Source organism: Paroedura picta, chromosome 7 (genome assembly GCF_049243985.1).
Source record: "Paroedura picta isolate Pp20150507F chromosome 7, Ppicta_v3.0, whole genome shotgun sequence".
NCBI classification, from domain to species: Eukaryota; Metazoa; Chordata; class Lepidosauria; order Squamata; family Gekkonidae; genus Paroedura; species Paroedura picta.
This window is the reverse complement of record NC_135375.1, coordinates 81,705,551-81,731,607: the sequence shown is the minus strand read 5'-3', so window position 1 is coordinate 81,731,607 and position 26,057 is coordinate 81,705,551. Positions and strand designations below refer to the sequence as shown.

At 41.3% G+C, this 26,057-nt stretch overlaps 1 protein-coding gene across 10 annotated transcripts in view; it reads left to right on the top strand.

Moving 5' to 3' along the window:
- Window positions 1-5,360: 5,360 nt before the first annotated feature.
- MLLT3 (MLLT3 super elongation complex subunit) overlaps window positions 5,361-26,057 on the top strand; it is a 131,760-nt gene continuing 111,063 nt past the window's right edge. Inside the window, exons 1-2 of one of the 10 annotated variants that reach the window (XM_077345196.1) lie at window positions 5,361-5,381; window positions 14,243-14,423. In XM_077345196.1, coding sequence (XP_077201311.1) covers window positions 14,327-14,423 — 97 coding nt within the window. In that variant the 5' untranslated portion in view covers window positions 5,361-5,381; window positions 14,243-14,326. Of the gene's footprint in view, window positions 5,382-11,725; window positions 11,862-12,733; window positions 13,089-13,286; window positions 13,510-14,242; window positions 14,424-26,057 lie in introns of those variants that run through there. The other 9 variants (XM_077345185.1, XM_077345188.1, XM_077345186.1 and 6 more) reach the window with 9 other exon arrangements.

The following is a 26,057-nucleotide window of genomic DNA, read 5'->3' as shown; positions in this document are numbered from 1 at the left end:
AGGAGAAAGGAGAAGGCCTAGGCATAAGGGTTGGTGTTGTACAGGAAGTGATGTCATCATGCCAATGACATCTGGGAGACACGCCATTATTTAAGCAAAAACTCTGGAAGAAGCTGGTTTCACCATAGAGTTTTTGTCCAAATACTAGAGTGTCACCCAGATATCACTTCCTGTGCAACTCTGGTGATGATGCCTTTGCCTTTTCTTTTCTCCCTGTAATCCCGCCCATCCTCCAACTGTGGCCTGGTGACACCCAGCAACCCAAAACATGGGAATTGCAAGTGCTTATATTTTCCCCTAAACATTAAACTATTAAAACCCTTATCTCCAGCATGGCTCTTATAGGCATCATAGTGCCTGCTGCTATATTTCTTGGCACCCTCAATCTCCTTCCCCATAACATCACCTCATAAAGCAAAGTGTCAGTCCTGGTATTCCTGTACCTCACTGAAGAAGGAATAGGTTTAGAAGTCTCTAGAAGACATCTCCTTTCTACCTCAGGATTCATCCATTAGGTGACAGCTGCCTCCATCACAGGAGGATGCTTGTTTTAGAACTTCCCACCATATTGTATTTATTGACATTTCCTATGACAGCCCTTTTGACTGAACCTTCTGCCTTGATAGTCATTTTATGGTGATTGCCCAATATCTGTTCTGAAAAATCAGAATCAGAAGATCTTTATTGGCATAATTCTGAAACTCCAAAAATGGCCACCGGTTGAACAAGGTTGGAGAGCAATGCTCAAGAATAAACCTTTTAAGAAAGACTGTATGCTACAATCATTATTCTTTTGCAAAGTATTCCATGGTGATATAAGTCTAAATATATGCCAGCAATTTTTAAAACATATTTTATTAAAATAATATCATGTACATTCTTATGCACAACACTGTTGAGGAGGGTGGGAAATCATCATATTTATGTTCAGATTTCCTGGCTGACAATTCCTGTTATCAATAAACAAGGACAGCTTCTATTTTTAAACAGAGAGTATTTTCCTATTCTTAAATGTTTTCAGTAAGTTTGTCCATTACAGTAATGATGTAAATCTTGTAAAGCCACATTTGAGTCAAAGAAATGGTTGAATTCTTCTAATTCTTTGCCTAAATTATTTTGGCAGCTGTTAGTAGATTTATTATCAGAACAAACTAATAATTACTTATGAGGTTCTTTGAATTCCCAGCATTCATTCATACCCCATTAAGCTTTTAGTCCATTTTGTTATAAAGATATAAGGAGAAAGGAATACTCTGTAATAAAAGGAGCTGGAATCTTTTTCCAAATGCTGATTTTTTAAATAAACATTGGGATAAAGTCTTGTCAATGTCACTGGCATGGATTTTTTTTCATTGAGAAAGTTATTATGCACACAGTAGCTGTCTTGGGTTTAAAAAAAGTAGAGTCATTGGTGAAAATGACAAGCATTATATTCCATTTTCAGTTCAATGAAAAGGTAGGGGGCCGGGGGGACCCTGAACACGAATGGTAAGTTAGCAGGTAAGGACCAAAAGGAGAGTTAAACACGGTTAGACAATTACATCGTGCAGTCCTAAAGAGAGTACATCTTTCTAAGTCCATTGGAATCAATGGCAAGAAGAATCTTTTTCTTTGTCACACCCATGTCCTGCCCACGTTTGGAATGAATGGACTCTCACCAACATTATATATCTCACAATACAAGCAATTTCAGATTTTTTATAGGCCCTAAGTATCAATATAATGCTTGGGTGTTGTAATGATAGTTTAAGCAGGTTTTCTGAATTCCCAGTTTTCATTTTTTAAAAGGTCTGTTTCCTATTCTTTCATGGAGATTGGTCTTTTTCATTCTACTTCTATAGGAAAAAAATAGAACTTGAATCTCTTTAAAATAAAAGATGGGAAATCTAGGGGCATTTTTTAAAAAGGATGTGCATGTGCTGTTACATCACTGCTGATGACAGCACCTCCCCACAAAATGCGTCATTATTTAAGACAGGTGCAGAAGAAAATAAACTGTAAAAATGCAGAGTATGTGTGTGTGCAGAAGAACCTTGCCCAAACCAATTTCACTGCTATGTATTGACTCTCAAAAAAAATGAGGAGTAACTCAAGCATCTAGAAAAGGTAATGCTCCTCACTTCAAGGAAGTATAATGCTGCAACTAGAGGCTTTTATCAGGATTATATAACTGATAAGGATTGATAACTGATCAGTACTTCGAACAGACTATATACCTGGGCTGGTTCGATACTTGCATTTTTCCCTGTTGTCAATCCTGCTGAATTCAGATAGACCTGAACCTGGGTCTTCTGCCTTTGTTTTGGCCAAATTGAAACAGACGTCGCGTTCTACACAATTGTCTGGCTGCTCTTTTCTTGCTACTTGATAGCGGAAGCTAAGAGAGGAGAACGGTGGTTGCGAAGCTTCAGCCGGCATTGAAGGAACACAAAGCTGGAGAGTGGTTTATGTCCTGCTGTTTGTCTTCTGACTCTACAGACTCAAGCAGACAGGTGGGTTTCAGAATGCTGCCTCTCATTCAAGAAGTAGGATTCTGACCCCCAACTCATGGAAGCTCTGTGATAGCAACTGGGTTCCACTGAGATATAATGCTTTTTTCAAATTGATGCCTCTAAACCAAGCTAGGAGCTCTGTTCAGAAATTGCAGTGAATGCATGTACATTCCATGACTGGATGTTTGATTTTTCTTTGTATCTACGTTGATTTGTAATTCTGATGTTACAGTCAACACATGTGCAGCTGAACATGTTATAAACTTCACATTTATTCAGATATTGGTCCCTGGTTTCAACTATAAACGTGTATGCTTACAAACAGATATATTGTTGTCAGTCAGCCAGATGCTTCTGCCTCTGCAGGTGAGGAGATGGAGGAATCAGGAACTACACCAATGAAATGCTTGTCTGAGCAGCCAAATTTAGAGGTAGAACCAGCAAAAGAAGGCTCATTGGATTAATTAATTGATTCATTCATTCAATTTCTATATCACTCATCTCACAAACCAGCTCACAGAATTAGGGTTAGAGTCCAGTAGCACCTTTAAGATAAGAGCCTCTTGTGGCGCAGAGTGGTAAGGCAGCCGCCTGAAAGCTTTGCCCATGAGGTTGGGAGTTCAATCCCAGCAGCCGGCTCAAGGTTGACTCAGCCTTCCATCCTTCCGAGGTCGGTAAAATGAGTACCCAGCTTGCTGCTGGGGGGTAAACGGTCATGACTGGGGAAGGCACTGGCAAACCACCCCGTATTGAGTCTGCCATGAAAACGCTAGAGGGCGTCACCCCAAGGGTCAGACATGACTCGGTGCTTGCACAGGGGATACCTTTACCTTTACCTTTAGCACCTTTAAGACCAACACTTCGAAAGCTCACGCTCTGAATAAATCTTTGTTGGTCTTAAAGGTGCTACTGGACTCTGCTTCTATTGTGATATTTCAGACCAACAGGGCTACCCATTTGAATCTAGAATTAGGGTTGTTCTTCCTGGCAGGGGACAAAGGGGCAGAGATCAGTTTGCTTCTCACCTCTGAGGTCTTCTGAGCCAGTAAAGAGTTGTAAATGAACAGTAAGAATTACAGCTAGGAAGAGACACAGGAGCACCAGGCTATTAGCCTGGTCTTGGTCTTGGCTCCTGAAACTGCATTGGTGAAGGACTAAGGACTCAATGAATAAAAACACCTGGGTTTTAGTAATTACAGAGATGGAAACAGAGAAGTGGGCAGAGTCAGTTGTGGGAGCAGCTTTTGTAACCTCTGCTCTGTTAAGACTTGGTAAAACAGAGTATTGTCTGTTTTGTTATTGTGTTTATTTTCAGAGAGATCTTTCCTGATACCTGCCTTGCTTGTGGACCTTGAGTTTGGTCCTCCCTACTTTCTTGGACAGAACACCTGGTTCCTGGACCTGTTGTGGACTGGTTAGCTAATTCTGCTTTGTTTATTACTCTATTACCTTGTTATTGTCTCTGGGCCTCCTAGAAAACTCCCAGGCAGAACAAAGGACACTGGCCTGAACAAAACGATTTATTACCTTTACCTGAGACTTGAGACTGTGACAGCAACCACTAGGCATAGCCTTGAACATGGCATATATGCATGTATAGGTAGGCTATACTGTGTTCACTGTAACATGTGAGTAGCGATAATGTGTTGTGTCTGGGTACAAAACCAAGCTCAGATTTCCTGCTGACTGCATTGGGGGATCCAGATGCCTCACAAGAAAAGCACTCTTGCCATAAAACATCTGGTTCTCCCACTGCAATCCTCCAGGACAGTAGCAATGTCAGCCATATGGTACCAGCATCATGGGATGCCTCATGGACATGGAAGGGGGCAAGTTATAATGCTACAGCCATAGGCCTTAGAGCATACCCTTCATAGGTCATGGCCTGCAGACCATATCTTGTGCCATGCTTAAGTCCCTGAATTGCAAGAATTACTATTTTGTAAAAATATAGATGTTTGAACAAATATGCATCACTACTGTTAAAAGTCCTGCATTAAATGTCACTGCACCCCCTAACAATATTGTGGGAGATTATACTATAGTAATCACTTAGGATTATTCTATACACAAGCTAGGGCCAGCAAAGTTCTGTAAGGGGAAGTATGTGGAAATTTCCCCATCCAGGATTCTCTGTGACTAAGTGACGATGTCAGGTTGCTTTCCCCTGTCCATGTGTTCCCTTTTAATTGTGATATTTTTGAATAGTGTAAGATGTAAGAGTTCGAAAGTAGAAAGTGTAAGAGTTCGAAAGTAGAAAAGTTTTAGCAATAGTTTAAATGGCATTAGGAAGAGTAAATTTAGTGGCTTTTTTCTTAGTTCCTCTTGTAGGGGTCGCTGGAAATATCCATTGGCCTTCTTGCAGCATAATGAAAAATAATATTACAAAAGATAGGGATATGAGATTATAGATTAAAGAAATATAAATATTAAATCAGGAGGAAAATGCTTAACTGAAAGTAATTAGTAAGGTATAGAGTTTAGAAAAGGGGCAAACTCAGAATATATATATATAGAGAGAGGGAATGTTTAAGAGAGGGGTAAGCTCTGTCTATGTATATAATTGTTCATTTATCTGCACATTCTATTTCTCTCCTATTGTTTTTGTTCTAATTTTTCATTCTCTTAACTACTTTTTATGCATTGAAAACTTTAATAAAAATTATTTTTAAAAAGCACAGTGGGATAGGCCATAATCCTGTTCCTTTTATATCATTTCAGAATACAAAATAGATAGAGGTGCTCCAGATCTCTGCACCATGCCCTGACAGCAACCTCAGCTTTCTCAGTTTCACATTTGTATGTGAGATAGTTTTTGATTTTTCAGTGGAGGTCCTTCAGAAGGTAGGTTTTTGTTGGACTGGTTTGCAAGGGGCAATCCATTTTGAGGTAAGCCATTTTGCAGCTTTATCCAGTCAAAAAGGTCTGGTGCCATGGGAATGGGAAGGAAGGAAGAAAGGCTACAGGTGGATAGAACTGCAATGTGTATCATGGAAAGGGGGACCAGCATACACTGAACACCCATTTTCAAAACCACAATTTGGATGCAACGCTTTAATGTACATGCATGTATAAATTTATCTCACTACCTCTTAGCAATTTCTTGCAAAGCTTCCCCTGATTTGATATATCCATTGATCCTTTTTATTTTTGGTAAACCTTAGGTGGACCCTACAAATGTAGGAGTGCTCCGGGTCCTGTAGGAAGGTCAAGTAAGGACAAGAGCTCAAAGATTATTTACGCCATCTGCTGGCAAAAAGTATCATTTCCCTAGAGGCCATTAAAAAATTAAACTTTTTAAGATTTTGTAAACATTATTTATTGTGAATAACAGAAAAGTTCCTTTGAAAAACATGAGAAAACTGCCATGTGGATTTGATGTATCTTGGATAGAAAACTGCATTATGAACTACTGTCTACTGTAACTCTATAAATCTTTCCTTTAACTCACCTCTGTATTCCAAGTCAGGGATTTCTACATTTCCCGACAGCAACTTCAAATGAGAGTTAGTATGGTGTAGTGGTTAAGAGCAGCAGACTCTAATCTGGAGAACTGGGATTGATTCCCCACCCCTCACATGCAGCCAGCTGAGTGACCTTGAGCTAATCACAGTTCTCTTAGGGCTGTTCTCACAGAGCAGTTCCCTTAGAGCTCTCTAAGCCCCATCCACCTCACAGGGCGTCTGTTGTGGGAAGAGAAAGGGAAAGGTTTGTAAGCCACTTTGGGACTCCATTGGGTAGGGAAAAGCAGGGAATAAAAAAACAGCTTTTCTTCTTCTACAAAGGAGTTTTATTTTTCTACTTTAAAAAGATGAGTTGACTCAACTAGTAGTGATGTAAACATTACTTAAATAATATTGGATACTTACTTAAATAATAATGGATATGTGACTTTACTTCTCCAATCCATCATCACTTATTCAATTAGTACATTTGTTGCATTTTTGTTTTCCTTGTTTCTTAAGACTGCTCTTCTGGTTCTCCAGGGCTGAGTGTGTGTATGAAATCTTTGCTGCTTTCTTCATTTATTTAGAATCTTACACTCTTTGTTTATATTGCATTGGAGATCTTTTTGAGGGCGAGGCCTGAGGAGTCCATCAGTGGGAAAGCCCAATAGCATGCTTTTACAAGCTAGTTGGAAGCAGAACAGTTTTAAAGAAATACTCTAATTTGTGCATTCAAGGCAGAACTATCCTTTTTAAGATCTATTTTAGCTCAGCATCTACTCTCCAGTCAATTCACAGCCCAATCTTATGTATGTTTACCTTTGCTTAATATAGCTAACTTTCCAGGCAGTCTACATAGGTTTGCAGAGTGGCAAGAAGTACCACTAATGTCAAGAGTTTGGTCTACTTTTTATTGACAGTCTTTAAGCAGTTATCCTACAGACGTCCCATTTATGCCAATATGAATAATGGGATGTATAGTCAGAACTATTACTTCACTGTGCAGTCCTAAGCACTGTCGAAGTCAAATTTGTGTTAAACTCATTTGCAGACCCATTTCTGAATTTTAGGAATTGAACAATTGCATAGATCTATGCTATGTATTATGAGCCTCTTGTGGCGCAGGGTGGTAAGGCAGCTGACATGCTGTCTGAAGCTGTCTGTCCATGAGGCTGGGAGTTCAATCCCAGCAGCTGGCTCAAGGTTGACTCAGCCTTCCATCCTTCTGAGGTCGGTAAAATGAGTACCCAGCTTGCTGGGGGGTAAAATGGTAATGACTGGGGAAGGGAATGGCAAACCACCCTGTATTGAGTCTGCCAAGAAAACGCTAGAGGACGTCATCCCAAGGGTCAGACATGACTCAGTGCTTGCATAGGGGATACCTTTACCTTATGCTATCTATTACTACTTCAAAATTATTTCTACTCAGTCATCAGTACATTCTAAATCAGTGCATATGTGATGGTTTCTTTCCCATGCTCCCTGAACATTCCTTTTACCCATCAGGACTTTCAGCTAATGATCACATTTACAGGTCTTTCTCTGGCTGTGCCTTACCACTCAGTTTTCAGACATTCCTATTTTGGGATGTTAATAGCTTTCAGCAGTTTTCTGCCCAATAGCTCATGTATTTCTATTATGTAGAAGCTCATTGCATGCATATTTTAGTGGTACACCTCAGATTATATGAGGCAGTGGGCAAGCCTACAAGGAAAATGGGTGACATTATGGTTTGGAAGAGATCTCTTAAGTAGGCTCCACAAAGGACTGCAGCAGCTTCTTCTGTAACTAGAAACAAAAGTGCCTTAGAAAAAGAATAATCATTTTGTTTTGATTTTGTAGTCAAGCTATGGTGCCATTAGGGATAACAGTCGCCAGGTTTTACAGTTCATCTCCTGATGACAGAAAAAAGTCCCCCTGCAGAAAATGCCTGCTTTGGAGGGTGGGCTCCATAGCATTGTTAATTGGCCTCTTGCTCCTATCACTTTAAATATTAATTCCCCATCATAATTCATGACAGACCATTTCTGGTAACAGATTTTGGTGAAGAATGCTTGAGCACCATCCTACATATCTGAAAGCAAATGAGTGCATATGCTTGTTTTCCGAGTGCAGGCATACACAGATTTTTTCCTGTGAAGAAATAATATTTTTGAAATTTGGGGTGTGTGTGTGTTGACCCCTCCACACCCAGCACTGCTTTCCACCCCGACCTTGTCAATCTCTCTGCTTTCTTGGACTCAAGGCAGGTGCAGTATTTCCCTATTTAGCTAACCTTTCCCCGTGCAGAATTTAATGCGTGCATGTTTTTACTTGTGTGTGAATTTTGCAAGTATCCCAATATTTCCCCCCCTTGAGTGTAAGCGTAATTGTCATCTTTATTTGAGGAGGGTTTCCCCCAGGGAAAGGCCCCCATAAAAATTAGCAGAAAAGATCCTTACTACCCAGCCTCTTGCTATCTTCATCATTCCCCACAATTCCCTTGGAGGGATACAATTCTGGGTAACACCCTGACCCAAACCCCACCCACTCCCAGCTCCCATCGCCTCCTGCATTTGGCCAGCAAACTGTTTGCTATATCCTCCATTTTTAAAGCGCAAATTGGTGAATCCCCAAAAGTGGATTCACCAACCTAAAAAGCACTATCGCCCAGCAGACAACCAGCAGGCCACCAGCGAAAGAAATGTATGGAGGCGATGAAGCGCTACCTCTACCTCCAACGTCCTGCCCTCGCACTCCCGTCTTCCAGGGGATGGGAACTGCTTTTTAAAAAATGGAGAAAAGCCTGGAGCAACGAATAGGTGGACAAGCGTGCAGGTGATGCCAGAAATAAAAGAATTTTTCCAAATTTGTAACACAAAGCATGCCTCTCTAAAGTCCCTCCCCCAATCAGGAACAAGATTAATGTTTAAAAGTATCAAAAGACTCGTGATTCCATAAGGAGTGGCATTCAAAAACCACTATGCATCTATAATTCTATGCATAGGCATTTCAACGGAGTATGAATTTTTAAAAAATTAGCGGGCATTGCGGGATCTTTAAAACATGGAGGATTGGCTGCCTGGATTGATTGACGGGTGGGAGAGAGTTGCATATAAAACGCATTGCTTTCTTCTGCCATTTCCAACAGCAGATGTAGAGGGTGAGAAATGTAAAAAGGTGGCAGACAAAAGTGAGACAGCAAAAAGGTGAGGATGGGCTGGGATGCGGGATATGATTTAGAACTACACCATTCAGCTGGCATAACGCTATTTTTACTAATGTGTGGAAATATCCCAGCATTCTTCTGCAGCTACATATGAATGGTGCATTTAGGTTAGCAATTAATCGTTCAGGGAAAAGCATCCACCTTTTTAAAACAATCTCATTGAGAAATTCTAAATAAGCTTTTGAAGAATGTTGAGGCTTTCTGAAACAGTTTGAAAATAATTGCTTTAGGAGGCATATTTGTTAAACATTTATGAAATATTAGAAAAACAAAACCATGCTGTTTTATAAATGTTTTGTAAATGACCAAAAGAATATAAAGACCACTGAGAGGGTTTATAAAATTACAAGTGGAGATCCAGTGGAAAATATAATTCCCCATATCTTCCTGCTTTCCCTCTTTGCCTCTCTTTGATTGTTCCTGCAACCTCTTCCTTTTCCTTCTCTTCCATCTGCCTCAGCTTTTCTCAACTTTTTACTGTTGAGAAATCCCTGAAACATTCTTCAGCCTTCAAGAAACCCTAGAAGTAGCCTCATCCTGTAAAATACGATTGACAAACATAGCTGTGTACATGCCCACCCAGGACCCCTCCCCTTCCCACTTCCTCCAGGCCCATCACTGGCCATTTTGGGAGTGGTGGGTCAACATAACCATATATGGTCACATCACCCCATAAATATTTGACAAATTTAAAATCTATATTAAAAATTCATTAACTCCCATCCATTCAGGAAATCCTTCCTTGGCCATCCAGAAACCCTGGTTAAGAAAGCCTGACCTAGCTACTTGCCCTTTTCTGTTTCTCCCATTCTGCTCCTCTCTCCACTTTTTCTGTTTGCTTCCCTCATCTTTGGTGTTCCCATTTTTGCTCCTCCCCCTCCAGTTCTACCTTCTTTCTTCCTTTTATTTCCATTTTTCCTCCTCTCCCCACTCCCAATTCCTATCCTGAAAAAAATGAGGCTTGGAATCCTCAGCAATATTGATCGCAGATTCTTTAGCAACCCCCCCTCCCAAAGTGACCACTGACATCTTACAGCATAGTCTTGTAAGATCTCAACAGCATTCTTTTCTTAAAGAAGCAGACATTGCTTCTGAAGTTCTCCACTTTTTCTAACTCTCAAGTCACACAAGTTGGGCAGATGCTGCTGTGGGACCAGGTACGTTGTGTGGCATCACCCTAGCTACCACTACACCTGAGTCAGCAGTGACAATTGCATGGTATGGACTTCATGCTATGAGGTTGTCTGGTGGTTTTTGCAAGGCCTAAATTCTCTCTCCAGGGCAGGAAAGAGGGCAGCAAGGGTGTACTGGGTGACCAAAATAGTTCCACATTGGGAATTAGATTGTACCCAATACAATTGATGAGAAGTAGATACAGGACAGATAAAAGGGAGTATCATTTCTTCACACAATGCATAATTAAATAATGGAATTTATTGCCACAAGATATGCCAATGGCCAATAGCCTAGCTGATTTCAAAAGTGGACTAGACAAATTCATGCACAGCTCAGGGGGGGGGGGGTCAGTGAAGCATTGGCTTGACATGCAAAATGTCCCAAGTTCAGTCCCTGACATCTCCAGTTAAAAGGTTAAGTAGTACATGATGTGAAAGACCTCTGCCTATGATTCTGAAGAGCCACTGCATGTTAGAGTAGATATTACTGACCTTAGCAGGGCACTAGTCTGACTCTGTATAAGGCAGCTTCCTGTGTTCGTGTGTATGTGTGTTCAGCTGGTAGCCACAGTCTGAAATTGAAGTTACCAATGAGTATCAGTAGTGGGGAGGCAACATACGAAAACTTTTATTTTCATTGCCTGACTGCGTGCTTCTCTGAAACATCTGGTTGGCCACTATGGAAGACATGGACATTCAGTCTGATCTCGCAGGGCTTTTCTTATGTGCTTCACTTTTACAGAAGTGAACAACACAAGCTTTTAAGGGGCACAAAATTCTTTTCAGGCCTAAAGGCTTATTAGTGAATTACTTGCTACAAGCAAAGACCCCCCCTTTGGGTTTGCTTAGCATCTTAAAAACATCCCTTCCTGGGATAAAATTTCCATGTCTATTATGTATGTTATGCCTTGGACAAAATAAAGAGAATACAACCCTACTGAGATCATCTTTATGAGAGACTACAAAAGTCTCATTTAATTTTTTTTCTTTAAAAAAAAGAGCTTCTACATGCTGTTAAAAGACCAGAAAATCTGTTACAAGTCACAGGAGAGAAAACATTTTTGGTGTAATGCTTTGATGCCAGACAGGCATAAAAATAGAAAGCTACTGAACTCCCCCTTCATTCTTCCTAGAAAACTTGTGTTCTCCCTGGCCAATAGTTTCTACTTAACGTTTCCCCTCACACTCTAGAATTTACTGTGCTGCACAATTCATAAAATAGGATGTAGAAAGTATCTGATACCTTTTCTGAAATCAAACAATGTTACCCCCTTTATCTGCCACAGGTCAGGGAGTAACCACCCTTGGATATCTATCAAAGTAGCAACGGGGCCAAGCAGATAGTTTCCCGTCCCCCAGGAACCTAACCGGATTAATGCTCTTTATATGGATTACACTTGCTGGTAGCTAAAGCGCATCAAGTTTCTAATACAGTTTATGCCCATTACAGTCAAGAATTTATCTGCTATTTTGAGACTGCTACTTTCCATGTGCTCCTAAGAGGGTTTACTCACGAGATTTGATGCAACGTGATCAAAAGGTAAACAGCTTCTACATCTAGCTGCAGTCAGGAGCCAGAGGTTGCTCCCAGAATCCGTTTCTTTATGCTAAAACTGTTCTGGAGGACCACCATAGATAATGCCTTTGAGCATGTGCAGATGGATTATTCCTTTTCATGGAGCAATTCCAGTTCCCCTCCCCCCCAAATTAGGGCAACACAGGGGCTTTTCCCCAGGCATTTCCCTTCTCAGGGTCACAGTCAGTTTATTGCTGATATTGGAAGGGGGGTGTCAAATGTATGGAAAGCCCAAGAGAATTTTGTGCCATTTGACTCTTATCTCTTTTCATACTGAATTTTTTTTCATAACCTGCAGAAAGAAATCTTAGAACAAAACCTTCAGACCCCCAGTCACATACTTTTCCGTTTCTTTTAATTCCACTATTAGGCAGTTAATTGACCAAACTGCTTCCATGTTGTTTTTATTTCACCCCCCCCCCCTTCCCTCGGCAAAATAAACTTCTTAAAACTAAAAAAAAAAATCAGGCACCATATTCTGCCCCCTCCCTCGCCCCTTTAGCTGGCGACTAAACGGGTTCTAGACACTGGGTACATTCCAACAGGTTTTAATCCGGTTCCTATTGTCAGATCTCAGGACTTCCCTTCGGGGCCGGCCGGCCGGCAGCGCTTGCCTTTCTTCCCTTCCATAACCTGTTACTTGGAGGGGCTGCGCGCGGCCGGGGAGTGGGGGGGGGGGAAGAGAGGAAGCGTGTGTGTTGCTTGTGAGGAATTCCTCGCAGCAGCGTGGCCCCAGCTTGCACGCGGGGCTCCTTCTGTAGCCTCCCCCCCCCCCCTCCCGTCCTCGGGCTGGCGGCGCCGTTGATTGGCTCAGGCTCCCTCTTCCATTTTTCTCCCCCCTTCCTCCTTCGGAGGTGGTGTGGGCCCGGTGTTGTGTCTGTGAGTGTCAGGGCTCGGAGGGGGTGCAGCAGGGCGCATGCTCTAGGGAGCTCGCAGCAGCCAGCCAAGGCAAGCAGCCAGAGCTGGGGGCTCTGTTTAATAAGGGAGAGAGAGAGACACGCACTCACACACAGGCAGGGAAGAAGGCGGCGGCGGCGGCGGCGGGAGGAAGAACAAGCGCGAGCGAGCGAGCGTCCGCCATGGGCTCGCCTTTCCCGTGCGCATTCGCAGTCTCTTCATGAATTAGAGCTCGCAGGGTGGGGGCGGGGGAGCGCAGGAGACACCCCGGGGCCCCCAGGCATGGCCAGCTCGGTGAGTACCCGCAGCCCCCTCCCTCCTCCCCGGTCTCTCCTCCCCTTCCTCCTCCTTCTCCCAGCGCTGCCCAGACACCGTTTAGTGCTTCCAATTAGAGAGAGAGAGGTTGGTTGGGGTGGTGGGGGAATTCCCCCCCTTCCCTCTCTCTCTCTCGGGGGTGTGTGTGTGTGTGTGCGCGCGTGTGGCTTCCTCTCTCTCCCTCTCCCCTCCTTTCTCGCGCTCTCTCTCTGTGCCATTGCATGAAGCGCGCACTCCCTTCGCACACACGGTGGTTGGTGGTGCTGGTGGAGGCGGATAATAATCCAGCCATATTTCTGCAAGCCGCGGCAGCCGCCCGCCCGCCCGCGCGCGCCAAGGGGGAGCCGTGAGTACCGTGCGGGGGACTGGCTGGCCGCTCAGGAAGGCGCCGCTCAGGATGGTGCGTTCGTCCCGGCGTGGCTTCTCTGACAGCCGGCGGCTACCTTCTTTCTCTGCCCCCCCCCCCCCCCCAGCCCGCGCATACTCTCTCCCCCTGTGCATGCAGTCAGGCGTTTGTGTGTCCAGAGGGGCTGTCTCTCTGTTCTCCCCCCCCTCACCTTTTTAAGTTAAATCAGAGCAACCCCCCCCCCCGTTTTACTTTACTATTTTTGGGGGGGGGGTAATGTGCTTTTTCCTGATTCATCCCCTTCCCCCACTGTTGGGCAGGATTTGATCGGTGCTTTTGCTGGCAGCACGTTGAATGGGCGGTTGAAATCGAAATGCCAGCCGGTGTGGAAGCCATGGAAGCAAAAGCAGGAAAATATTACATTTCCCTCACTCTTTTGAGTCGTTGCACAGACTCTATCAGGATGTCTCCGTCCTGTGTAAAGGGCTTCTCTTTCAAAGGCTATTATTCTCCCCCCCCCCTTGTCTTGAGCTCATTATTTCAGCCGACATTCCGTTACAATCCCAGCTGCCCTGCTACCAAGAATGCCTGTTTAAGGGGTGAAGGATGGCTTCTCACCCACCTCTTAAGCAGAACGATGTTTTCTTTGTGTGTATCTTCTTTCCTTTTGCCCTCCTTTCCCCCCAGAAAAGCCTGAAACATGTTGGGTGTGTGGGAGGGAATCCCTTGTCTGTCTTTCCTGCTCATTATAACATCTTTCTTACCGTTTCTCTCTCTCTCTTTCTAGTGTGCTGTTCAGGTGAAACTAGAGCTTGGGCATCGTGCCCAGGTGAGGAAGAAACCCACTGTGGAGGGTTTTACCCATGATTGGATGGTGTTCGTAAGAGGACCGGAGCATAGTAACATTCAGCACTTTGTGGAGAAAGTCGTCTTTCACTTGCATGACAGCTTCCCTAGGCCAAAAAGAGGTAGGGTTTCGACACAAAGGTGTCTTGATAAATCCTCATTTAATGTGTTTGCGTAATGGGGGAGGGAGGGAAACAATCGCCTTTCAAACTCCTGGCTTTGCCTGCTTGTTCTGAGTTGGCAGCCACTGATCTTTGCAAAAAACTGCAGCCATGGCTAACCTGATAGAAAAGGACCCTCAGGTGTAGCTCTTGGATAATCCTTGGGATCTTGAAGCAAGCAGCTGACCAGTGGAGAGACAATAGCAGGTTCCTACTTTTTATGCGGAGATACTGGCTCTTGAGCATTATCTGTCATTCCCCCTCTCCACCATCTCTGTTCAGTTCCTGTTGCAATGATACTTAATTTCCACAGTCTGTGACTGCAGCTCATTGGGCAAAGGTTGTGTTTGATTTGCATGGCAATACTATTCCCATGTTTTATTTTCATTTATTATAGTGTTTACATGGTGTCCTTTCTGTGGAAGGTGGAAAGCATTACACAGATTGGGTTTGTTTGCCTGTTGCTGCCAGTTGTTTTTTCTTTGTCACCTTTGGTGTGTTTTGTTGTTGCTGTTTTGCATTGTGCTCTTAACTAGTAAACGTGTAAGAACTGCGGTGAGATTTTTATTCAAGTGTCAACTACTCCAAGTTTCAGGACAGATATTTGCTCAGCTTATATTCTTATTTCCATGCTTTTGAGGATTGTGTTCTTGGGACTGGCTGGTCATCACCCAGCATCATTAAAAAAAAATCCTGAACCTTTGAGAAATGCTAAAATTTGAAGGATGAAAGTGATATTTCCTTTAATTTCAGGAGGCTTAAAGAGACTTTGTTTTCAGTTTTGGTTCTTTTGACCTCGAAGCTGTTGTTTGAGTGTTTTAGTTGGATTAGTGAAGGTAACATTCACAATAAGGTGCTTTGTTTGGGAACAGGTTTGTTTATCTAAGTAGACACTATGATTAGTAGTTATCTGCTGTCTGATCAGTAATCTTTATTGGCATCTAGAACTCCTGCAGTCCCATAGAATAACTTCCTAATGGATCCATTTTGCTTAGAACTGGGTGAGAACTATCAAAAATACAGAAGAACAGATAAAGAAAGGAGGAGGATTGAGGAGTACATTTTAAGTTCTTGTGTCAGTCTTCTTTTGTGACTTTAAAGAATATACTCCGCCCCACCCCCACCGCTAAAAAAAGCTTTCCCAATCACTAAATAGTGTAAGCAGTATATTTCCCCCCTCTCAACGGCTGCATTCCTTTTTGAAAACTTCCAAGCTGTTAAATATGACTTGAATAAGTTCACTGTGGAGTGTCAAGTATTTCCCTCCTATGGTGTGAGTTGTTGGGTTCATTCCAACTGCCCAAAGTTCTTTTTGTGTCATATTTGTTGCTGGAGAGTCAGTGTGCAGCATAACTTTTCAGCTAGTAGTTGGGACAAAATATTTTACCTTTCAGAACAACTTTCCTTGGAGTTTTCATTTTCCCTTTGTAGAAATGGCAGTGTCGAAACTAACAAAGGGATTCAATAAGCCTGGGTAAATTTCGTTCCTATTCAACAAACAGAACAATATGCTGAAATCAATGGTAGCAAGTTGCTTGTTTGGGAAAGCGAATCTTAAAGCATGTTTTCGGTGCTGTAGTGTCTGCTTCTGACAGTTTGCCTTGATTTCCCAGCCTTAATGATTTTCTGTCCATCCTGAGGGAACAGAGCTCTGTAGACCTGGGGATTGTTGCTAGGTGTGGTGTGCTTGTGTGTGTCTATGTGTGTGTGTACAACTGAATAGACATATGGCTGCTGCTGGAAATTGAAGTTCCAGGATGTATATGTCTCATTGCTGAATTCCCCCCCACACACACCTCTTAGAAAGCCATTGTTTTAAAATGTTGGTGTGCTGTTTTTTTTAATTTGTATGTGTGTTTTTCCACGATGTGACAAGTGCTAGGAAAAATGCCAGCTCATATAGCCCCAGAGAGGGCTTGTCATATTGTAATTACACATGACTCAGATTGTAAGAGAACATTCTCTATTCACTGGGGATACATAGCAAGGAGTTGGAGCTGTGTTAAATATGCCAGTCACCTGTACATTTGACTTCAGCTTTTGTGGCCTAACAAAAGTGATGAGAGATCAAAAGACAAACCAAAAGCCTTTTTGGTTATATCTGACCTCTGGCTCATAAAAGGATGACTACTTTCTAGTGATTTTTCCGATTCTGTTTTAGAAACCCCTCATGTTTACTTCCTCTTAAAAATCAATATTTCCCGGTGAGTTAGGAAGTAAAAGAGGGTTATTCTATTTCTGTGATCACTAGAAGTTGATCAGTGCAAGAAGGCCATATTTTGGCCATTCATCTCAACTACTTCTCAGAATTTACCCATTTTGAATATTAAGTCTGCTGAGAAACATTGGGGGGAGGCAGCAGGTTGTTAGTCTTGTTACCGCAAAACCAAAATAGGATTTTTGTATTACCTTAAAGACACTGCATCTATATACTATGACATAATTTCTCATCGTTCAGCAGATTAATGATAAATCTGCAGTGATTAATGATAAATCTGCAGTGAAATCCTAAGCACTTGTACCCATTTAAATCCAGTGCTTAAGAAAGATTGCACTACAGCCATATTGCTTAGTTTTAAAAGTGTTTCCAAGACACTCCCCTTCCCAGTAGTATGCAGTAAAAAAGGATCAATTCTGTTAACTGAACATTAGCTTTAATTGTCTGGGGCTTGGTTTGTTTTGCAAGCACAGTAGTGAATTTGTTGCCTACTATTAAGCAAGAGGCAGCTGATAGTTTTCTGATGGATTTTCAGGTGGGTGGAGAAGTGCAGTCCAACTGCAACATCAATGTTTTGAGACTCCTCCTGGCATCCCTTTTAAATGGTTCCTTTAACCAACTTGTTGTTTGTTGGTGTTAGTGGTACTGTAGGTTCAGATACTTGATTGTGTACTCAGCTGGTGGGTCATTGGGGCAAAGCTATCATCTGTAGGGATTGCAGTACAATTATTCTGGATCCTGTTCACCCAGTGCTTTGGGGAGAACAATTACTTGATCACAATACACTTAATTATCTTGTGTCATCCTTTAAGGGGAAATGTGTTTCTATTAAGAAGTGATTCTTAAGCATGTGAGTGGAAGATTTATTAGTTCTTGGTATGTTTTCTACTACTATTACAAAGTGTTTCTTAAGCATATATTGATCTTTATTCGGGACTGTATAGGAATGCTTTTGTGTTATCTTTTTGTACTATCTCTTCAAAAGGTGTTTTGTCGACTGTTGTGCGTGGCTTTCTGTTTAGTATGACTGGTGCTTTGTCCAGTAGCATTATAGTATGTAGCAACTCGGTGTGGGGGGATGATGGTTGCAATGCCATGATCATTTTGAGAGGATTGTAGACATGTTCTTGATTCATTACAAGAAAATGGTGAACCTTCCTTTTGCAAGTAGAGGCTTGCACCCTGGTTTATATGGTGGTATATTCTGGCTAACAAGAATAGATTTACTTTGTCAGAGAGTTGTGTGCACAATGACTTATTTGAGTCAGCTGCATCATGGTGGGAAATTTAAATTTGCCACATAAGGAGAGGTTCCCTTATCACTTCTGAGGAAAGGTAAGAGTAATGTTGTCCCTTAAAAATCAGGCTTCCTCATAAAATAAAGCAACTGAATGATGGGATGGTCTATGTAATAGGCAATTTACACTAACTCTTAACCAATCACATAAAGCACATACTAGCTTTAAACTGGTCAAGCAAATGTAGACTTTTCCAATTTTGTATGATTGCCTTAAAATAGCCATTACTTTGAAAAAGTTCTGGCTTATAGCAGATTTTGTGAGGAATCCCTTGAAGGGGTTAGTAAATATACTTCATTATATAATTGGGTATTTAATAGAACAGAATTTTCAATTAATTCAATTTGTTTCTCAGTTCTTCCTTATTGCTTTTCACAGAGGTGGTTCTGAAAGAAGTAGCCGTTCTCCCCATTCTGATACTGACTTGCTCTGTTCTCCTGAAATGTTTGAAATTATTATTCATTATTCATATTTGTGGATGATTGTATCTTTTTCTTTCAAATAATATGTTTTGTGTTCCTGTTCTGTTTTGGTGCAAGGGTGCATGGTTATGCCCCACTTGGCATGTGTTAGCTTATTTAGTGGTGTTGCTTGAGGCACTTGGTAAATGGACCCGGAGGGGTCATGTTGAGAGTTGGTTTGATTTGTTTTTTGAGTGAGTTATTAACTAAATGAATTAATATTTCGTTACCTAAATACAGGTAACAGTTTATGTAGGGAACCTGTTTCTTCCAGGACAAGAAACAACTTGCCCTTGGCCAACTGCCTTCAGCATATCGTCTGACTTACACCTTGCACAGAATCATTTGCCACAAGCTCTAAACTTCCTTTCAAAACTAGAAGCTTAGTTTTGAATTAATTACTTTATTTATTTATTTATTTTATTTAGCTGTACTTCCTGAATCAACCAATTTGTTAAAGCTCAATCTTGTCGATTATTTGGTAGGATATGAACAAATGAAGGTGCTGATTCTTGTCATGCTACAAAACTCACAAGCTGTCTACTGCACAGTCACATTTGGCTTCATTGAAGTATTCAGAAAGTCAGGAGCTGTGTATTTGTTTACCTCAGTCCTGTGCCTCTGTCGTGAAATCATGATGATGCTGTTATTTCCCCACCATCCTTCCTCAGGGTTACCTATTTTGTTTAAAATGTTTAAACGTCTTAATACAAACCACATACAACAAAGTGTTGTATTGTAAACCAAAGTGAAGATTGTAAAGCAGTCTTCCTGTTGCGCTGGCTGTTCCTTCCTGCTGGCTCTGTTGGTGTTCTGGGGAGGAAATATCAGAAGTAGACCTTGGATTGACATAGAAGCAACAGGTGGGTGGGCGGGTGGGGGGTGTTGCCTCTTTCCAGCTGGGTGAGATGGAAGTTGGTGGCAGGTCCTCAATTGTGGCATTGCTGGGAAAATCTTGGGGAAAGGTGAGAAAAGGGCATTGTGTCTCTGTTGCTTAATGGAAGGGCCCTGTTCTTCCCTCATTCCTCTTCCATAGAGGTTTGTCTAATGGAGTTTTAAAATGGGAAGGCTAGGTAGCAGGTGGATTAGATGGGCCTCTTTCTCTTCCTTTTGGATGGCTTGCTGCAAAATAGGAGAGGAGAGGATGTGTTTGTAATAGTTAACCTCCACCTTGGGATATTTCCTTCCACATTCTAATAATCAAAAAGGAAGAAATTTTGCTTTTGCATCCAATCAAGGTCAGGTGTTCCATAACTAGTAAATGTTTTCACACCTGCATTCGTACTGGTGTTGCTTACATATCCTACTATTTGTTCTTGATTTTTATTAATGCAGTAAAATTGACACAAACATTGCATGTCCTCCTAGTCCCCTGGTAGGCTGGCTGTGTTGTGACCATTTCATCTATTGAGTAGAGTAGCAAATTCCATAATTCTGGCAAAATACAATGTACTAAAACTATTTATCTGTAGTGATGCATTTAAATCTGTTTATTTACTTGCAGTGGTTCAAACCCACAATGTAGAGCAGGGGTACTTAACCTGTGGTCCTCCAGATGTTCATGGACTACAATTCCCATGATCCCCTGCCAGCGTTTGCTGACAGGGGCTCGTGGGAATTGTAGTCCATGAACATCTGGAGGACCCCAGGTTGACTACCCCTGATGTAGAGTACCATATTGTTGCAGCACAATAGCTTCCAGTCAGCTGACAGCTGCCAATCAAGGATACAGAATAAAATGCGATAAATATCCATTTATGATTTTAATTTCTAGGTGTAACTAATACAGTTTATAAGTAAAGGTGTAGCTGATTAGCTGCTAAGCTATTCTGAGACTTCAGTACCCCCTCTATTACATGCATTGTAACAGCATCATTGATTTTGTTCATAAAATATAAGTTGGAAGAATAACCTTTTATTAACTTGCACAGGTCTTCATGGAGCAAGCTTATTATTATTATTATTATTATTATTATTATTATTATTAGTCAGATATTTATTATATTTCTAGACCGCCCGTCCGAGACTGGTGCTTGGTGAAACTAAAAAGTAGTGCATTGTTCATTCAACTGGAATCTTGTAAACATATGAAAGACTAAATGATTGTATAGTCTAGTTTAGTGATCCTCAAAATAGTGTTAGCAAAGTTATCCTGACAGATCCATGGAATGGGAGGTAAGGGGGCATCACAGTCATTACTTCCACTAGCCGATAATTGCAGCTGAAATATAATGAAGCTGCATCCTGCCTGCCTTGGCCTAGCTTCCTACTTTTGGGAAAGAGCAATATGGTGCAAAATGCTAACAGTCAATGAAAAAGAGCCTTTAGAACTAGCCTATAAGCCATGTTTTTTTTAAATCAGAAATATTGAATAGTATTTATCTCATCTGTCAGTTGCATTCTCTCACCAATTGTGTGTGTGTGTGTGTATGTGTTGTATCTATATATCTATATCTATCTTCTATATATATATATATATATATATATATATATATATAGTATATAAAAGGCTAAGTTTCTTTATGTATTTATAGTTTGAGAAGCCAAACTTTGCAATGCTTTGTTAAAGCATTTAGCATTCACTGGTGGGAGTCTTGGTTAGATTAATGTTTTCATAGACTTAAATAAGATGATTCTTTATTTAAGCTTGGTTTTCTATTCATTTAGATACTACGGTGTTTCAGCTCACATTTAGGTGCCACTGTATTTCAGCTCAGATGTTCCCCATTGTATCTTCACTGAAATCCTTAGAGGTTGTGTCTAGCTTTTAATTTATTAATTTTTATTTATATACCACCCTTCCCAGAGGTTCAGGGCTATTTATATGAAACAGGAAAAATAAACATTGTAGAATGGTAGAATACTAGAAACATTGATTCTCATACTGAGGCCCAGTGGTTGGGGCGGGTCTGTAATGATTGTCATCCAAAGGAGGCTTGGAGGCCAGTGGGAAGCGGTGGTTCAGAACGACCTCAACCTGGTAGAGGAGATATTCTGGATAATCAGTTGGTATATGTGGTTATTCTCAGGATTCAAAACCTGCATATTGTAAAAATATACAAAATTCTGTGTGCGGTCTTAGAGATTGGTTAGTGTTTGCATTTAAACAGCTGTAACAAATGTTTGTGTTATTTTGACCAGTGAGTGCTTTGGCTATAGCAGAGCTAAACTCAGGTATCGCATCAAAACATCACTAAGGATACTTTAGTGTGATTTTTCATGATGTCCAAATTGACCACATGGCTTGAGATTGGCTAGCAAATCAGATTTGGAGACCATGGTTCACACAAACAATGGCTTGCCGAGATTGTTTTGTTGTCTTGTCTCTATAGGCCACTACTCAACAGAAATAGGAGTGCTGAGTGGATGGAAAATTGGGGGCATTCAAGTCTCTCTCTCTGATGTTTCCCTTTGGAGTTGTAAGCCAGTCACAGGTCAACTCAATCTGCCATAGTTCAGTTCTTGCTGAATATTCCCTTAACAGTAGACTGAGCATTTTCAGAATGATCACAAGTAAAACGAACATATATGTGGGAAACATAAAGGACAATTGCTAGAATTAAAATGTAACTTTCCAGATTAAAACCAGATTTGATTCTAAGCTGCCTAGTGCTTCACTTAGGCCCATTATGCATGGCCGCCGAACCTGCGATTTCGGGTCACAGGGAAAACGCGGAGGGGGAAGAAGCGAAGCAAACCGCTTATGCATGGGATGGGACGCAACAGCGGCAAAACCCAAAGTAACCCATTATGCATGCAGCTACCCCGGCGCCGCTTCTGGTTGCGCCCCAGTCACCCGGAAGCTGTGCTTTCTTCCGCGTTTCGCTAACGCGGCTTTTTCGGCGGCATGCACCGAATCTGCGGCCGGTTGCAGCCGGCACCGTGTGTTATCGTGATTTTAGTCACCGCCATTACACCCCGAATGTGCGCTATTCCCCCCGTGCATAATGGGCCTTACAGGTTCATACCCCAGTGTAAATGACACTATGTTTATGCTGTAAGTGCTAGTGACATCCTTAGAAAACCTGATTCTTTAGGTTAGAACATCTCTAACATGCTTGTCCAAGAGCTTAGTATGGCTTTGGTCAAGAGTTGCTCCAAAACATTTGTTCAGATATACTGTTGAATCTGTTTTGTTATGTTGGCTGCATTTGAGATGCTCAAAGTGATGACTGTGTCATGTATAACAGTGGTCCCCAACCTTTTTATCACCGGGGACCACTCAACGCCTTTTACTGAGGCCCGGTGGGGGGGTAGTTTACTCCTCTACTCTCAACCACTGCCCTAGCGCTCTCTGATTGCTATGGTAATGTTTAAACATCCCTTCAAAATAAGATACAGACACGCCACAACAATGAAGTGTGTTGTAAAGGGCTGGGGGGGATGAAGTAAAGGGCTGGGGGAGGGGAGAAGGCGTCCTTTGGGGCCCACCTCCAATTAGTCGAAGGACCACATGTGGTCCGCGGCCCACAGGTTGGGGATCGCTAATGTATAAGAACAACACAGGACAAGTAGCAACCAACTCATAGTGAACCCATCCATGGGACATTACAGGCAGGAGATAAGCCAGGTGGGTTGCCACTGCCTTCCTCTGCATAGCAACCAGCAATCTTCCTTGGTGGTCTCCCATCCAAAGTACTGACTGTCCTTAACCCTGTTTACCTCCCAGGGTCTCATAAGCCTGGATTGAGCTAGGCTATTGGGGCTGCTGCGACATGCCTGAGTAATAGGCAGTTACCTGTTCTTGCTTCCAGTAGTTTAATAACTGCATTGAATTCAGTTCATATTCATAATTCTAGTAGATGTTTGACTGCAAAATATGTGATCATATGCTTAGGGATTTTGTGTAAGTCACTTGGTTTCTTTTTGCTAGTAACTGCTAGTAACTGTTTGGCTGGATATGTATTTCATTTCCTATTGAACGTTCCACAAAGTTAAGATATGAGATAGTAAGGTTTTATAAAGCATGTAAACGGCTTTGGGTATTTTAAAGTTTTAATGCTACCGTGCTTCTTAATCTGTTAATAATTTGCTGAATTTTATATAAGGCAATTCAAAATTCACAACTTGGATGAAAACTGCAGCTTTGGATAATAATAATACTTAATAACTCTGCTGAGGAAAAAAAAACATGTTTTTAAAGAAGGTTTAAAGAACAGATTTGTTCTTGACTGAAATTGGTAATGGTTTGAAATTCTGTTGCTGTTCTGTTGCATTTCTCATCAGCTTTATGGTGATTAAAAGGGTTAATGAGGGAGGGGAAAGGTGTGAAAGACCAGTGTCTGTGAACATTGGTTGCATTCATAGCTGATGGGACTCAACCCTAAGAGTTGTAAGATTTCATAGATTAGAACAAGATTTAAAGAACACTTTTGTTTCCTCTTTTTTCATGTGTTCTTTGATTACTGAATTTACCTGATAATTTTTAAAGCAATTATGCTATAAGAACTTAGTGAGAAGAACAGTGATGTGTTGATTGTCGGTACATCCTTTCATTTTAAAAAATATTACGTCTGGGATATTTTCAGATCAATTATGTGTAGAGAATTAGATGTATCTAAGGCACTTGAAAACAGCAATCCTAAATTAGTTTAACTCTGTTTAGGACTGTAACCTAGAGATATTATGAGCTGTTACCTTTGTTCACTTCTAAAACATGGGAAGAATTATGCACACATACACTCACCCACATATGGCTTGTGTGCAAGGGGAGCTGAACCTTTACTTGCAGTATTGGAACCAGGCTGAAGGGGAAAATGGCTGAAATAATAGTGTGATTAGGTAAGGGGGGATATTCAGTTATCCTCATCAGTGTATACATTTTGTTGGAAGAGAGTTAAGCCTTCACATTTTTTTACATGAAGGGGACAGATACATGAATAAAGGTGGCTGCCCCATCTTGTCTAGTTTGGCACTTAAACTTTAGGAATGTCATTCTTTGCTGAGAGGAAAAAATGTATCCCATAAGGATGTCTTTGTTCATACTGTGGCTGCTTTGTTTTTCATGTCCCTTAATATTTATTTGAAAATTATGCTCTGAAAAAGGTACATATTTCAGAATTACAGCTGCTTTTTATAAATTGTTAAACCCAGCTTTGGTTTGATTATAGTTAGATGCAAATGGATATAGCTGTATATTTGTAGGAGTTTTAGTCTATTTGATCTAGGAGCTGTTAATTTAACAGGTTTTATTGTCCTGTAAAACCAATTAATGTTGATGATTTAAATTTTCTGTCTTGCCTTAACTTTCAAAATGCCTGCATGCTTCTATTGCACAGACAGGTAGTTATAACAAGTAGATGCATGACACGGAGCTTGAATTTAACCCTTCCTTTAGAACAAGGGGTAAGAACATACCCTAAAATTTGGTATAAGCAAGACTTGTATGAGAAATAAAGTAATAAATTATGTTTCTCTTTTTAGATTAAGCGGAGATTAAACCTTGTTATTTGGTAGGAACTTTGATTTCTACCCTCTGCAATGCAATGAAAACTTTAGTTCTTGATCCAAAAAGCAGTACCCTGTTATCTTCTATGTTCCTTCTGTGTTTGAGCCTATTATAATAAAGGTGTGTTTTTTAAGGCTTCAGTATGAGCAAAAGTACATCTTAACCATGCTTTAACTCAGAGCCCAGTTTCTAAAAATCTAGGAAATATTTTAAAAGTACTACAGATCTGATAATTAGGCTTATTTAAAAGTTCTTGTATGAAAGGTTTCCATATGTCGGGGGGGGGGGCAAACTGTGGCTCTCCAGATGTACATGGACTACAGTTTCCATGAGCCCCGGCCAGTATGTGCTGGCAGAGGTTCATGGGAATTATACTCTGTGGACATCTGGAAAGTCACAGCTTGGCCATATGTGAATAACCTGAATGCAAATATCTCCCTGCATAGAGTTGCTACACATTAATTAAAAACATGAAAGTTTGAAATCAGCCCTATGCCTTTAAGTAGTTAATGCTTTATTCTATACATAATATTTATGTGTACACCTACAAATATGAAGTTTGAATGGTAGCATCTGTGTCATGCAGAGCATTTAGTAGGCAGCCAAGACCAGATGCAAGTCTTTGAGTGTACATTTATCAGGAAACTCTGGTTGTGTCACTAGCCATCTGAAATAGCTTTCAGAAGACTTTCTGACAATATGCCAGTTCATGGTTTGAATTAGTAGGTATTGTTCTCTAATCCAGTCAGTGGCTTGATACTTCAAGCATAAATCCATACAGTGGTTTAGAACTCCTGTGCAGATGCCTTCAGAAAGCAAAATAAAGTCCACAGCTCTGGTATGCCACTTCAGACATGATGCTAAACTATATAGCTCAGCTTCAACCATGGCTTGATATATTCAAATGAGTAGCCGTGTTGGTCTGAAGTAGCACCTTTAAGACCAACAAAGATTTATTCAAGGTGTGAGCTTTTGAGTGCAAGCACCCCAACGAAGGGTGCTTGCACTCGAAAGCTCACGCCTTGAATAAATCTTTGTTGGTCTTAAAGGTGCTATTGGACTCTGATTTTACCTGGCTTGATATGTGGGCTGAATTGAGCCACTGTCTCTGTGTTAGACAGATGGCTGAGGCCTGGATGTGAAGTAGTGTGAGTAGAATGGCTCTAGAGG